A 15,778-nucleotide genomic window follows, 5' to 3' on the forward strand; every position below is an offset into this window, starting at 1 on the left:
CATCAACAATATACTTAGTAACTATAACGATTAGTCTAGGTCTTGCTCCAAATATAAATCAGACATGTTTACAAACAAAATCAAGTGAAGTTTTGCTTATAAAATTATTCTAATTCTATCCTAACTTTGTATTCCTCGAAAAACACGTCTTATCTGATTTATTAATTGCCATTACCTGTATAGCAAAACCTCTTTTGTGAGGCTGTGGTGGTGTCTCTATTGCAAACATTTTAAACGCGTTAGTGTGCAAAATGTTTAACCTTTTGATGAGTTTATAGATCAAATACACATTAAAAAAGGAACGATCCAGGCTATTATTAGATATTTATATTCTTAACGATAAAATAAAGCTAACTTTCTTCTTTGACTATCAAGTAAAAACGGTAACGCTTCATAAGAAAGCTATAATTTAATGTTTATTGTCACGAAATTATTCATCCGACAAGGTTGGTCTGTATTGAAATTTGTATGACATATATTCCATTTGAGAATTAATGTACCATTAATTCAGTACGGCGTCTTATATTACATTCAAGGACAATAACAAGATCCTTGTTAAACTTGGCAATAGCAACCGTTATAAATCTTAGCAATGGCTGCGTTACGTCATTCCGGACGCATTAACCCAGACTGAGATGTCTAGACAAAGCGGCGCCATCTTTCATTTCAACGTTGTATTGGAATTCTTATATTATCTGTAATATTCAATTCTTTTTTAAATTTATTTTTAATATTCGAACCGATTTTATTCGTAAAAATGAGATCTTTGCTCCATGATATTTTTTTAACTTGGTTTTTATTAAGAATTAACAGTCAATTAAAATAATTAATACGTATGTAAGTCATTTATTATACTATATACACAAATATTATAAATAAATGAATGTATCTCTGTCTGTGTCACGGTTGAACAACTAAACCCAATTTAAAAAAAAAATTGTATAAAGAAAAATTTGAACCATGAGGACATGGATTCCATTTTATATCTAAAATCTACGACCAAAATTTAGTGTAATATATTTTATGATTTTAAATTCAAATTAATTCATTTCTTCGACGTAGAAGAATTACACTTACTTATTGATAGTCAAAGTAGATAACCCGTTTTTTAAAAGAAAATGCCTTAACCTAAAAGGACGGTAAAGAAACTCAGTATAGGTACATCTGTATATATTTTTGTAATTTTTAACAATTTTGAATACGTTTAAGAAATAACCAGAATGTGATAGTGTGCGATCATCCACCTTACTAATAATAAACCTTTCGATACACTCTTAAAAAAGGCAGCAAAATAAAAATAAACGAGTTCGAATTTTTAACTCAAAACGTTTCACCATAATAAAATAAAATCAAATTATTCTTTATTCAAATGGGCTCATAATTGCACTATTGAATTGTCAATCTACACTATTGAATTAAATTTAAAGCTACCGGTTCGGAAAGTAGATTCTACCGAGAAAAACCGGCAAGAAACTCAGTTGTTACTCTTTTCCACAATTTTAATAACAAATTAAATTCAGTAATTTTGCATATTTTTCGACATAAGTTTAACAATTTTAGCACACTATCATTGTAACTTGAACGAACATTTCTAAAAAGTGTGTATCGTAGTTAACAAGGCTTCTGAAATTATGTATCATTTGTTTCAAAACAGTATCTTAATTTAATTAGCAATTATCGTTTAGAAGGATTCGTCAAATTACAGAACTTAATGGGAATATTACTAACAGTTATCGGTCGAGATTGTTTGTTTGTATTGTTAATTAATAAATTTAATTGAATTGATTTATTTAATAACAAACCTCATATCTTACACTATTAATTATTGCAATCGTCCTGGAGACCGATCACACCGCCACCGTTACCACCTACAGTTTAAACATACATACAAAAAAAAAACATCAAAATCGGTCCATCGCTTAGGAGGAGATCAACAAGATACTAGCTGATCCCGGGGCATCGTCCACTTGAAATTCAGTTTGTAACAAAAATATTTCAATAAGTTACATACGTACAATCTCTCATCTACAACTTTATACACTTGAAGTGAAAAAGTAGCCTGTGTCCTTGGGTTTCTTGCTCCGAACCAAATTTCATCAACATTCGTTCAGCCGTAAAAGCCTAAGAGACAAACAGTCAGATTTATTTTCGCATTTATAATATTAGTATTGATAACGATATTAGATAACACAAATTACGAGCAGATCATTGGTAACATAAAACAATGGGACCTCCTGTACTCAAACTAGAGTCAGTGTTGACTCCATCGCAATATATACAAACCTTTATTATAAAGGTTGCTTAACGTCGACAAAGATCGTAGAACAAATGATTGTTTTACAAAAAATGTATGAAAGTATGCTTGTCACAAATAGGGCATATTAGATGGGGCAGCCGTAGTGTTATTATAAAAGTATCCATGAGGTTTAAACATGCGTCATATCAAATTTCATCAAAATCGATTCAGTGGTTTATCCGTGAAAGCATAAAAAGCAATTACTTTCGCGTATATTTATATAGATAATTTAAAAACGACGTTTATTAAATCAATAGTTCGTGTAATTAAATTTTATGAAATAAATAACTGTTTTAAAAATGATGAAAAAATTACTCATTATTTAGCTGAAATTTCCGCCAATATTGGCGACTTTATATATATAAATACTACTAGAAATTCCGATTTGTAAGAATGGGAAGAAGTAACTCGTTAACATCCGGTAGTTTATTTACCCTCTAGTCTTTTATAAATAGTAAATTAACAATAAGACTGAAGCTTGCTAGTTGTAAGGGTTTTGCCTCACTCATCAGTTAGTCATTTTATTTAAGTTAAAGTGTGAATGAGCCAATGTAATGTGTGAACATCTTATATGATCGATGATGTATTGACGGTGAAAGGAATCGTTATTATTTCTTACCACAAGAGCAGGTGGTAGCGTGACTATTTTTTCAGAAATACCTACTGAATTAATATTTAGTTGATTTAGATTTAATGTTATCTATAAATGAAAATACGAACTTTACGTTAGTTAAGAGAAAAATGGATGATATTTTACTATTCACCTAAACCTTGTCGGTACGGTATATATTAAAAAACTTAACATACAAATGTTTGTTTATCGAAAAACGTAATTTAATGCCAAGACATTAAGTACATTATCATTTAGCACAATTCTTGTAAATAGACTGAGACTGATAACATCGACACCAATTCGATCCGTCATTCACATCAGTCCGATCAGAAGCTTCTATCGTATTTCCTTTAACGTTGATATTGAGACCGATGTGTTTGTAACGTAAGATCAAGATATCGACCATCACAAAATAAGACTGTCAAGATTATATAAAGAAATGTCGTTTGTTCGTAACAGTTATAATACGATTAAAGAAATATTTTTGATTGAGTAGTAGTTACCCTGACTGAGTAGTTAAGGCCAATTAATTAATGTACAATATAAGTTAGAATAAAGAAAAGGATAAATAGCCACACACCTAAGGGTTTATTAAAATTTCAATATTGTAACTCTTTTACAGGCTCTCGTAAGTCGTGTTCAGAAAGAAAGAGATGCAGCATTAGCTGAAAGTGCAAGTAGCCGCGAGCGTGCCGAGGCTGCAGCTGCAGCAGCTAACAGAGCAGCTAGAGACAGGGACAGTGCTGCAACGGAATTAGATGTACTCAGAGAGAGATGGGAAAAAGCACATCAACAACACCAGAAATTAACGGTTTGTGTTTTGGAATACTCATTGAACAACTGTTTTTGAAACGAGTTTAAAAAAGACAAAATTACCAATTTAATGAACACAATCATTAAAATTAAGTTGTTAATAATTAGTTTAAAATTGATAATGACAATCATTGTTTTAGATGGAAAGAGATGACGCCCTTACAGAATTAGAAATTCTGAAAGAGAAACTTGATAAAGCCCTGTACTCTACACAAAAGACCGTTGAGGAGAAAGAAATTGCGCACAAAGAATACGAAAAAATGCTTGAAAAGTATGATAGGTACATTCTTTTAAATGTCGTCGTGTGTTGGTATCGATTTTTAGAAGTAATTTAGAAAAGAATATCAAATAATTTAATTAATTCTTATAAAATTTCTATTTATTTCAGATCCCAGAATGAAATCTACCGTCTTCAAAACAAGATAGACATCCTTGAAGCTGACAAGGATCGCCTTGAATTGGAATTGGAGAAAAACGTTCATTTATCGACCAAATCTAGGGAGGACGCAAGGAAGATGCAAGACGAACTCGCTAGATTACAGGAAATGTATGACAGGGCTTCATTACAACTTGGAAGAACTAAAGAACAAGAAGAGAAAGCTAAAGAAGATATGGACAGACTAAGTGTTGATATTGAAATGGTACGAGAACGTTACGAAAAGGGCCAAATTGAGCTACGCAGATTACAAGCAGAAAAAGAAAAACTGATAGCCGATAGCGAACGATTGCAATTTGAATATGATCGAGCAATGACTCAGTGTGGAAAAGCTCAAGCCTCGAATGAAAAAACTCAAGAGGAAATGGCAAGAGTACAAATAGAACTTGAAAAGATGTATGATAAACATGACAAAGCATCTTCAGAATTAAGAAGAGTTCAGGCAGAATTAGATAAAGTTAAAACCGATGCAAGTGGAGCAAGGGAGGAAGCAGAAAGATATGCAGCACGATATGGAAAATATCATGATACTAAAGAAGAGCACGAAAGAACTAAGCTGGAGATGGAACGTCTGCGCACACGACTAGAGAAGACAAATCTAGAGTTGGAGCGAGCGCGGAAGGCTGAAGAAGAAGTAACCCGTCTTCGCTCGGAGCTCGAACGCGTCGAAGGCCTCCGAGGTAAATACCAATTCGAACAGGATAAATGGAGTACAGAAATAAATAGACTTCAGTCTGAGCTCGATAAAACACGTGAACGCTACGAGACATCACAGACTGAAATTCAACGACTACAAAGTGAAAAGGAACAAGCTGAAACTAAATTCCATGAGTTAAATATACAGCTTGAACTTTCCAAGAGTGAGGTAGCTAAGTTAAGCACAGCGATGGAAAAGCAACGTACAGACCTTGAACGCGCTCATATTGAGTGTGAGAAATTTAGAGACCGGTGTGAGAAATTAAAATTGCGTTCAGAACAGTTGGATAAAGACAACGAAAGGCTTAAGGGTGAGTTGCAACAGATCGAGAGGATGAAATTACAAGCTGTTGCTGGTGACAAAGCCAGAACTGAAGATAGGCTAGAAATTGAACGCCTTCGTGATAAGTTGGAAAAAGCTATTCAAGCTAGAGATGCCACCGAAATGGAAGCAGGTCGTTTAGCTAAGGAACTTGAAAAATCACAGATGCATTTAGCTAAATATCAAGAGACCAATGAAACAACCCGCGTAGAATATGACAGAATGACTAATGAGTTAGGTAGAATGCACGAGCGTTTGGAGCGTACAATTCTTGAAATGCGTCAAATCGAACAAGAAAGAGATGCGCTTAGGGTTGAGATACAAAATACAAGACGTAATGTTGAACAGCAACAGAGAACTCTCGATCATAGAACGCAAGAAACTTTAGTGAAATTGCAACAAGAATTAGCTCAATCGGTACGAGATCGAGAAAAAATGGCATCCATTCTAGAACAGAGAGATAAACAAGCAGATGCAATAGAAAAACAAATAGTTAAACTAGAGGCAGACACAAAGCAATTGACTATCGAACGTGATCAGTTAGTAGCACAGTTAGAGAAATCTCAGGACATGTTAGTAAATTTCCAGAGAGAGCTAAATTCATCGGAAACAGAGCTTCAGAAGCAGCGTGAAGAAGTAAGAAGGTTAAAAGAGGAGCAAAGGAAAATAGCGCAAGACTCAGAACGAGGTGCAAAATCTGTTATTGAAAACAGAGATAGAGAGATTGCGAAGCTTCAACAACAAGTTCAGTCCGTCTCCAAAGAAAAAGACGCTTTCAGGCAAAGAGCAGAAAGAGCAGAAAAAGATGCACAGAGAGTTGGTGAAATTGAAAAATGGAAGGCTGTTGTTGAACAAGAAAAAACTAAAGCCATTGCAGCAGAAAAAGCGTTGTCAGAATGTCAACAGCGTTTACAATCTTTGGAGAAACAATTCCAGGCGCAACATCATCAATTGCAGCAGCTTCAAGCACGAGGACCGTCCGACGTGCGTGAGGTTCAGAAGCAGCTTGAAGCAGCTCAAGCAGAGGCGCGGTCCCTTGCCGTGGAGAGGGAGCGTTGCCAGTCGCAGCTCGAGATGCTCGTTCAGGAATTGGAAAAGAGCCAGGTCAGTTGGAGGATAGCCCGAGCACGAGCGGTTGTCGGGACGGCAATGCGTGGTTAAATCGAGTTTGAAAATAACAAAATACTAACTTGGAAATATAAAGTAAAAAATAATATAGTTATATATATCAAACTCGATTGAACTTTAATCGACTCGCGTGCGTTGTCTGCTTAAATCATTGCACCGGTGTTATGGAGTAGATGTTTTAATTTCGATGTTCATACGTTTAATTTTTATTTGGGATCATCATCGCCGGTTGTCATGTACATAACTGTTGTATAGTAGCATGCCTCCCACGGCCCGCAGGGCATCCTCCAACCCCTCATTATAATTATTCGTATTTATTTTATTAGTTCCATCATCGCAACGTTTTTGGACGACAATTTCATGAGAATGTACAAAATCATATTCGAAAATGCACCAGACATTGCAAATCACTTGAGCACACGTCCACACACAACCCTCACTAAGTGTTGTTGTGTAAAATATTCGGTGCAAATAAACGCATTAAAGCTTTAAATGATTAAGTGGTTGTTATATTTTCTTGTCTTTTTCAGCTGTATCTGCTATTCAACTTTGTACTTATTCATGATCATGTATATTAAAAATTGTCGAATAAATTTATTTTGTGATTGAATTTGCTACAGCGATTATATTTTGCCATGTTTATGTAAAAACTTCGCTTCTGTTATTGAGCTTTACAAACTATATTTTAAAAATGAAATGATTGCAAAATCTAGCTTAAAAATTACTTGATGCTGCTGTTTCCTTCTTTATAATCCTCCTTGATTGAAATAACATATTGTGTCATTTCTTAACACTAAAATTTTGTCGACGACAGCTCGATCTCCGAGAAGCGAACAAGAAACTCCAAGCGGCTGGCAGTCAGAGCGCCAAAGCTGGGGAAGATACCGCTCAAGCTAGAAAACAACTGCAAGAAGAATTTAAGAAATTAGAAGACGCGAGAAAACAATTTGAAGAGAATAGAAGAATGGTTGAAAATAAACGAAAAGACGTGGAGGAGAAGGAGAAATCGCTAACGGAATTAGATCGACAGTTAAAGAAACGAAAAGAGCAAATGGACCAAATGGAAGCATCTTTGAGGAAGGTAATTTAAGAATTAAGAGAGATCATTGGTTAATTGGATACATGTTTAACGGCTAATGATGTCTGCATAAATGAAGTAATATTTTTACCAGTAACGAGCTCTACGTAATCCATGAAATATTTCAGGCTGGCGGTAGCGCAGCAGCAGTTACAGATATGAATCGCAAACTAGGTGAGACACAGAAGGAAGCTGATCAACTGAAGCAACAGCTGAAAACCAGTGAGGAAGAGTCGAAGCGACTTGCAGCGGAGACGGAGCGGCTGCTGCAGCTGGTGCAGATGTCGCAGGAGGAACAGGCTCAGAAGGAGAAGCAGATAATGGATTTGCAACAGTAAAATTTGACTCAATTATTTTTTTTATTTAAGCAAACTATAACTTTAACTAAGCAAAAAGAATAGCTTTTCTAAGTATAACAAATATAACAACTAATAATAATTTCAGATCTATAAGGAACCTTCAAGCCAAACTGAAAAGTCAGCAACAAGCACAAGCACAAAGAGAAGAGGTAATTTTATGTTTTTATAAAATATTGCACCGTTGTTACAAATATTCTAATTAAATATTTATTAATTTGTATTTAACAGTACTAATCACTTAGTGGTAGGACTTTGTGCAAGCCCGTCTTAGTTGGTACCACTCAATTAACAGACATTTTACCGCCAAGTAGAAATACTTGTATTGTTTTATTCCGGTTTGAAGGGTTTACTAAGACGTGTAACTACAGGCACAAGGGACATAACATCACAGGTAACAGGGTTGGTGCACTGGTGGTTAAAATTTCTTACGATGTCGATGACTTTAGGCAGTGGTGCACTTACTATCTGGTGGACCATTTGCATGTCAGACTACCAGTGCTATAAAGAAATTACTAGCCAAGTAAGCGCACATTCACACGGATGGTCCGTATTTATAGGTTCGTTTTCTAAGGGATCCGTTGTTACTGAAGACGGTCCAGTAAAATGGACCGCTTTAGATTTCGTCGGACCGATATTTTTAGTGGATCTGCAAAACGGATGTCTGTGTGGCCTTAGAAGTAATGTCGTTTTTGTTAACATTTACTAATACACTAACCACTTTTTTCATGCTGCATTTCAGGCCGGGCCCGCTGGCTTCCTCAAAAGCTTTTTCTAAGTTAGTTCTTCTCACCAAGACTGTCGTTTGTTTATTTTCTCTTTTCGTTAAAAAGTTTACTTTAACTGACGCGTTATTAACAATTCCGTGAGCGACCACTTCAGACTCCACGTCTTTTGTTAATAAAATTATATCACTAAGCTTTACAATTGCAATTCGTATTAAGTAATGTTATTAAAATTTGTATTGAATATTATAATGAAGTGTTCAGATAATAATAAAATATCATCTCTTGTTGATAATCAGAAAAGAAAACCATATATACAGGTTTTTGAGTTCAGTTCATTGTAACCAGCACACAAGTAAGGTAATTAGTTTAGCGATAATTTTTAAGTGATGTTTAATGAAAAAAATTGAATAATCGTGTTCAGCGGGAACTATTTTTTAAGTATTAATAAAAAATAACAATTGTAAAACTGTTAAGTATTCATGTACCTTAGTAGAACAGTAAGTTGTCCATTAGCCGATGTTACCAGCTTTCAATCTTGTTATGCGAATTATCAATTGACTATGAATAAAAGAAAATCTATGTTGACCTTTCTCGAGTTATTTTTGAGTTTATATTGTTGAAATTTTGTTAAAGTAAAGGCATTTCGTTTTTTATACTTTTTTTTTATTTTTATTTTTCTTTTTCATCTTTTCACCCCTTACGTAGGAACTAACGCGAGCGAGACAGAGCGAGATCGCAGCTATCAGTGACGTAACAAACACATTGAAAGAACGAGACAAGCTTAAAACTAAGCTGGAAGAAAGTAGAATGAGAATTATAGATTTAGAAATAGAACTTAATGAATCTTCGCTTATACTTTCCGAAATACTTAAAATATCAGACAGCCAAGAGCTTAATAGCATAAAGAAAAGCAAAAGTTTTTTCGAACTACAAAAAAGCGGTAAGGTAGTGGATAGGCTAGACAAGTGCAAATTGAGCAGGAGCTACAACGACCTGATAAATATTAATAGAGACGATAACATACATACAAATATACACAAGCTAACGAGAAAGATAGCAAACCTAACGAAGGAAATCGAAATTAAAAATGCTAAAATAATAGAACAGCAACGATGTATATCGATTTTAGAGGACGCTCTGAGAGAAAATAATAACATAACTGAATTTGAACAATTACTAGCAGTAGTAAGGAGTAAAGACGAGAGAATAACTGAGCTGGAACAAATATTAAACAAAAAACCTGGTGCGATGTGCACCGTGTATAACGACAAAAGGATATTAGAATTAGAAGACGCTCTTAAAGAATCTTTCATGATAGCAGCTGAAAGAGAAAAGGTTTTCTTTGAAGAAGAACAGATGCGGATTGAAACATTGCAGAAGGTAATTAAGAACATAATTTTCATCATCGACATAAAAGAAAACTTACAATATGCGCTCACCAAAATGTTTGTCATCTAAAATTGGTAAATACTGAATCACACCAAAACCTTTGAATGGCTTTTGATAGCTAAACACATAGACTGATCCCCTCTCCTCAAACGCGAGTTAAGCTGGCGGAACCTAGTAATGATATAACTTCTAATATTCAATTTAAACACTTTTCAGATGAAGAAGATGGAGCAACGCGTTCTATCATTACAGAATGCTTCGATAATGAACTGCGAGACGTGTTCGACGGTGCTGAGGCGACTGAAGCGGCTGGAAGAAACGTATCAACGTTGCCGAATGAAGAGGCAAGGAATATTGCGGCATTTATCGTATGTTATGTAAGTTCAACTTAGATTTTTATATTAACTAGCTAACAGACCCGACTTCGGACGGGTAGAATAAGTCTACGTAATACGTTCATATCAAAATACGAGTATACATCTGTTTTGTTTGGCATTCAATTCAAGCACCTTAGCCTTTCTAATGAATCACACCACCCATCAGTAAAAACCATATAAAAATCCGTTTGGTACTTTTTTAAGTTCATCTCGTACAGCGTGAGGACTTTATTTTATAATATGTAGAGACCTCGAATTCCTTCTTGCAAGTGAGTAGCTTATTTTTTATTTTAACATTAATCTCATCTGTATTATGAAGATTAAATTAAACGAATATAATTCTCATACATTTCTAATAAGCATTGTAATACAATCAAAGAAAGATAAACACTGTCGGCCTGATTAAATATTATCAAATCTTTATTAACAGACAAGACTTATTGGAAGGAGCGATCACCGAAAAGGACTCTCAGATAGCCGAGCTTGAAGTAAAAGGTGTTCTAAATGAAGACGAGACAAAGGCATGCGATGTACTTAAGGATGAAAAAGGAAAGCTGCTCAATAGACTTAAGATCGAGGTAACATCAATTATTGTTCGTTTATCTATAATAATATTAAATAAGCGAAAGTAATTTTTTTTGTCTCTGTTTGTTACTCGTTCACGACTATTGAATCGATTTTGAAATTTGGTATAAGCAAGCTTGAACCCCAAACAAGGGTTACTTTTTTATGCTTAAAACCTGATGATCAAACAATAAAACGCGACCGAGTCCGCGGTCGAATACTATTAGTACCATAATTTAATCAATGTATTTATTATTAGCATACCACTCAAAACAAATGTAACGGAGTCATATAATATTAATGAGCACTTAAATGAGGCATCGAAGGAGGTTTTAGTACAAAAGAAAAAAAAACGGCACGTGAGAGACACGATACACAATATATCTATAATTCAACCATAGACTAAAATATTTTAATACTAAATGGCTGTCTGTGGTTACTTTTCGCAAGATAAAAACACGTGTCTGTATTATAGTATTAATAATAACAGAATATATTAAGTGAATTTTTAAAAAAAGCCTAGTATGTACATGTAAACCCATTCCAGAATGAACGAATAGTGGAGTTCGAAAGAGATTCGAGCGAGCCAGAACAAGACGAAGGTACTATACCAGTCCTGACGCTCGCTGACAACCTCATAGCCGCCTGCGAAGATAATGTAATTGTTTGGGTATCGTTTACAAAGAACATATCGAGAATGGGAGTGTGTCATAATAAAATTTCATTCCGTTCATTCCCTAGAAGATAATAAAGTTGTATGTGTCATAAAAAAAACATACGAACGAATATTTCCATTCATTCATTTTTATAAAATATTAAATAAGATTCATTAATACATCATCTCATATCATTCATGTTTTATTCCCAAAAACAAACAAACGATTACTCCGTTGGTTGATTTTGTACTTACAATGTTTTTGCTTGAATTAGAATCGCCAAATCTTTACAAATAATACCACAAAAAAACGATTTATACGCAAAGCTTACTCAAGTTCAAATTAATTTATTCAATTTAGTTTTTACTTACAAATTTATAGTCAAAACAGAATACGACCGGTTGGTATAAGATAATTGTCTTACTTGAACTGAGCAAAGAAACTCAGTAATACCTACAAAAAGTCTTTTTTTCGGCCTGGGTGCCTTAAGTTTCGTCATTATTTCTAAATAAATCGCTTTTTATGTGATAATTCATTTATGTGTCGGTTTGATTAGAATTATTATATTTTTTAACGATATATACTATAATAAGTAGTCTTCTATAATATATAGGTAATTGTAGTTTTACAATGTTATAAACTCATTCGAACATTAAGCACTGTTGTGTCAATTAAAAATTATTGTTGATTCCAAGAACCAACTGAAATAAAGTATATTTTGATTATATTGTTGAAACATAATAGATAAAGTTAAAATTTATTTACATTGAATTTATTTTAGAGACTGCGACATATTATTATTTTTTTATTTCAAAAATGATAGAATATAAAATAAAAATTAAGGTGAAAACAAATCAATTATATATTTTTATTATAGTATTATTATTCAAAATATTTTAAATAAATGTTTTTTGCAGGGAGAGGACATACCAGCAACTATACTGTGACGTCAGAAAGCTAAGTCTTATCGTAAATATGTTGTGGCCTAGCATCCATCGCACCTCACCATCACGCTACCTTACCATCATTGCTTATCACTCCAGCCTTACCGCCCAAAAATTAAAAAAAAAAAAAACCCGCTTGCCATTTCTGAACGTGTTCAAAAATCGCGCCCTACGACCAAAGAGGTTTTGTAAATAAAGATTTAATTTCTTTAATTTTAATTTTTTTTTATTTATGATTTCAAGGTCTCCAATTCGACGTAAGTGTATATTTTTTTAAAACAGTTTCGATTGATATGGAACCAAATTATTCATATACCTATTTTATTATCTATAGTTAACCAATTGTTAAAGAAAAGTGTATACCTATAGAGCAATAATTTAAACTTCTAGAAGAAATTCACACTCAGTGTCTATTTTTATCTTAATACTAGTCAAATTTATCAACGTTTTACTGCTATATATGATTTAACCTACATTGTTAATGAATTATTGCTTTAATATATATAAATATATATGTTATTGTTTCATTGGGTAGTATGGTAAAACCTATGCTCATTTCCTTCCAAGATTATTACATAATTGTTACCTAATTCTGAACTTTTAATATATTTAGACGCAAACCTAATGTTAAACACGATTGATTCCGCTACAGAGCTTAGCTAAATTATATAAATGTCACGTTTTTGTTCAATATCAATTTATTAAATTGCAAATAAATTACTTAGTACGTTTGAATAGATTTTTGTAATACTTTTACATATCAAGCACAAAGTATAATGAAGCCTCCGAATCAAACAGATGGCATATCATTAATTTACAATTAGCTTCAAATAGGAAACGCTATTGGTGTTAAAGAACGCCCGTACATTGTCAACATAAGCACTGCCTTACATTCTAAGGAAATTGACATTTTCATTATAATATAAACTGAGCGAACGTTTGCACGAACCGATGAGACGTCCGCTCTCGTTGACTGGTCGCGTCGAAGTGATGTTATTTGCGGTACATCAAAGCCAATCTCCGTTTCGGCAGTTAAAATTTAAAACTACAGTATTTTATAAATGTATCGTGAGCTTTTTATAAATGTATTTACAACTGTGTCACACTGTTACTGTATTACATTTGTGACGCAATATCGGCATATTTGAAAATCCAATTTGTGAACAATTTCAATACCGTTGAATCATTTAGCCTAGTCAGTTTTAACTCCTAATGATGTGTAATTAAATTTTTATTGCTGTTTTAGGCAAAGCTTTAATGCCACGATCTTTCATGAATTGGATTTTATTAGCCGATTCGTAATAAAACATCGAGTGATCTCAATTTTCGCTGTTTTACTATTTGTAAGGACTATGGCCACTTTCAAAGAAAATCCTCATTATCGTAATTTTGATTTAATTATTAAAAATTTTTATATTTATTTATTTTTTTAATTTCACATTAATTACGTCCGGTTATCAGTTTTTGGGTCCAAAATGGCCATTGTCCTTTAGCGGTTAAGCTGTCAATTTAACTTCGACATTTTGCGATTGTGTTGTGAGTGGATTGTGAAAATAAATGATTTTTGGAGTTGGCAAACTGGCTTTTTATACTCGATACATGTCGCTGAACGTAGTATGTATTTATGGTAGGTTGGGCATAGACAAGCTGCAATGTTCCGTTGATATTCGAAATTCAAATTTGTTAAAAGTTCGATATTTAAATTTATTTATTTATTCGTTTTGATCGCGGACAGAACTTTGCAGCTTCATTTTTGTATCGAATCAAAGTGTGTAGAGATTGTACGATCACAATAATTATGGTATTATATAATATTAGTTACTTGTTACATATTATTATAATGGTATTAAGCCGTGGGTTGCTGTTTCCCACGTTGTATTGACGAAACTATGCTAAAAAATATAAGAATACATGTTCTTTGAAAATATAATATCTTCATATAATACATTTACGTGTTTTTATATAATAAAACCCTGTTCCTTATGATATGGATCTTTCACACGGAAAAATAAATGAAATTCAAAAAAAACAAATAAATAAAATAAAAATAACAAAATGTATGTAATCAGAAATCATGTTTAATTATGAAATCTTGTTGAAACATGAGCGTGAAACTCAAAATTTATTTAATAATATTCAAAAAAATATTACAATGTATCCGAAGCAAAATTACGTAAAAATATGAAATATTTAATTAAAAAATATACATAAACAATATTTTACGTATGTAGCGCCATCTATTAGTTAGTAGCGAAACTTCAACAATAACAAACGCGTGATATAACTTCACAAAACTACTTGTCCATAGATGGCGTTAAAATTAGGAAACAATATTTTATTTACTAATTTAAAAATAAAATGTTTGCGATATGCACATTTCGAAGGTTTCATTAATATTTCTGCTTAGAATTTGTATTTACAAAATGCACAACACCTGAAAGATTTTCTAAGCAACAATTACTCAGCTAAATAAAGAGCATTTAAAAAATACTTGCAACCCTTACTTTCCGTTTACCGGGAAATATAATCAATTTACCATTTACGAAATTTAAAAAGTTTATTAATAAATAAATCTTATTATTCATTAAAAGAATACTTTTTAGAAAAAAAAACGCCTGAATTCAGGCTCGGGTTCCATCGCCGGACAACAATTATTGTTAAAAACAGCATTGTAAATCTGTTTATTTTAAAAGAGCAACTATGCGGGCTTCTTGTCGTTTCTTCCCGCTGGAAGCTGCTTTCCGAAACGGTCATAGTATTTAAATAACCACGATTCAAAAACGCTTCATTGTGAAGTTTACTTGAATAAAATTGATTTGATTTGATTTGAAGCACCGAATCTATCGAAAGAACGACTAATTTCAAGGTCTACCCTACTGTGCAAAAGATAATTGCACAAATGCACGGATTGAGCTGTTGAATACAGCAAGCACAGTTGTGTTGTTGTTTGTAGTTGTTGTTCGGTCAATCTCATCATTGGGTTGAAAATCAGATGAAACTTAAAAGATATCAGGCGCTGAACAAACGAAATTTACGTTCTTTCCCAATGTAACTCAACATAACAAAATTTTCTACTGAGAATCTGGGCTGCTACAGTAATTCATACTTCACAAAAATCAAAACCAACAAACACTCTTATGACCAGCTACTAGACCACGAGGCACTTATAATAATATAAAGAGTATTTTGATATGTATTTATTTGCTATTTATAAAGATTCAGTTGTATCAGACACGCGTGGATCAGCCCTTAAATATCCCAACGCTGGGGACCCATAACAATTCATAATTGATTTTGACAATCATAGTCTTACGATGTTTCCATTCATGTGTATGAATTACAACCGCATATTATAAAACTTAGCAAATGATTTACGTCTTTG

The 15,778-nt window shown here is 33.2% G+C and overlaps 2 protein-coding genes across 2 annotated transcripts in view; both read left to right on the forward strand.

Moving 5' to 3' along the window:
* LOC125072841 (plectin-like) overlaps nucleotides 1–9,216 on the forward strand; it is a 53,832-nt gene extending 44,616 nt beyond the window's left edge. The window contains exons 11-18 of the mRNA XM_047683561.1: nucleotides 3,532–3,720; nucleotides 3,863–4,002; nucleotides 4,111–6,280; nucleotides 7,119–7,385; nucleotides 7,511–7,716; nucleotides 7,827–7,890; nucleotides 8,481–8,516; nucleotides 9,172–9,216. Of these exons, the coding sequence (XP_047539517.1) occupies nucleotides 3,532–3,720; nucleotides 3,863–4,002; nucleotides 4,111–6,280; nucleotides 7,119–7,385; nucleotides 7,511–7,716; nucleotides 7,827–7,890; nucleotides 8,481–8,516 (3,072 nt within the window). The 3' untranslated portion in view covers nucleotides 9,172–9,216. The remainder of the gene's footprint in view (nucleotides 1–3,531; nucleotides 3,721–3,862; nucleotides 4,003–4,110; nucleotides 6,281–7,118; nucleotides 7,386–7,510; nucleotides 7,717–7,826; nucleotides 7,891–8,480; nucleotides 8,517–9,171) is intronic.
* LOC125072842 (ELKS/Rab6-interacting/CAST family member 1-like) lies at nucleotides 8,514–14,291 on the forward strand. The gene is made up of 5 exons (XM_047683562.1): nucleotides 8,514–9,846; nucleotides 10,072–10,232; nucleotides 10,663–10,810; nucleotides 11,344–11,466; nucleotides 12,370–14,291. Exons 1-5 carry the CDS (start codon nucleotides 9,274–9,276, stop codon nucleotides 12,397–12,399), a joined length of 1,035 nt encoding a protein of 344 aa, XP_047539518.1. The 5' UTR covers nucleotides 8,514–9,273; the 3' UTR covers nucleotides 12,400–14,291.
* Nucleotides 14,292–15,778: the final 1,487 nt, after the last annotated feature.

This window comes from Vanessa atalanta, chromosome 22, assembly GCF_905147765.1.
Source record: "Vanessa atalanta chromosome 22, ilVanAtal1.2, whole genome shotgun sequence".
Taxonomy (NCBI): Eukaryota; Metazoa; Arthropoda; class Insecta; order Lepidoptera; family Nymphalidae; genus Vanessa; species Vanessa atalanta.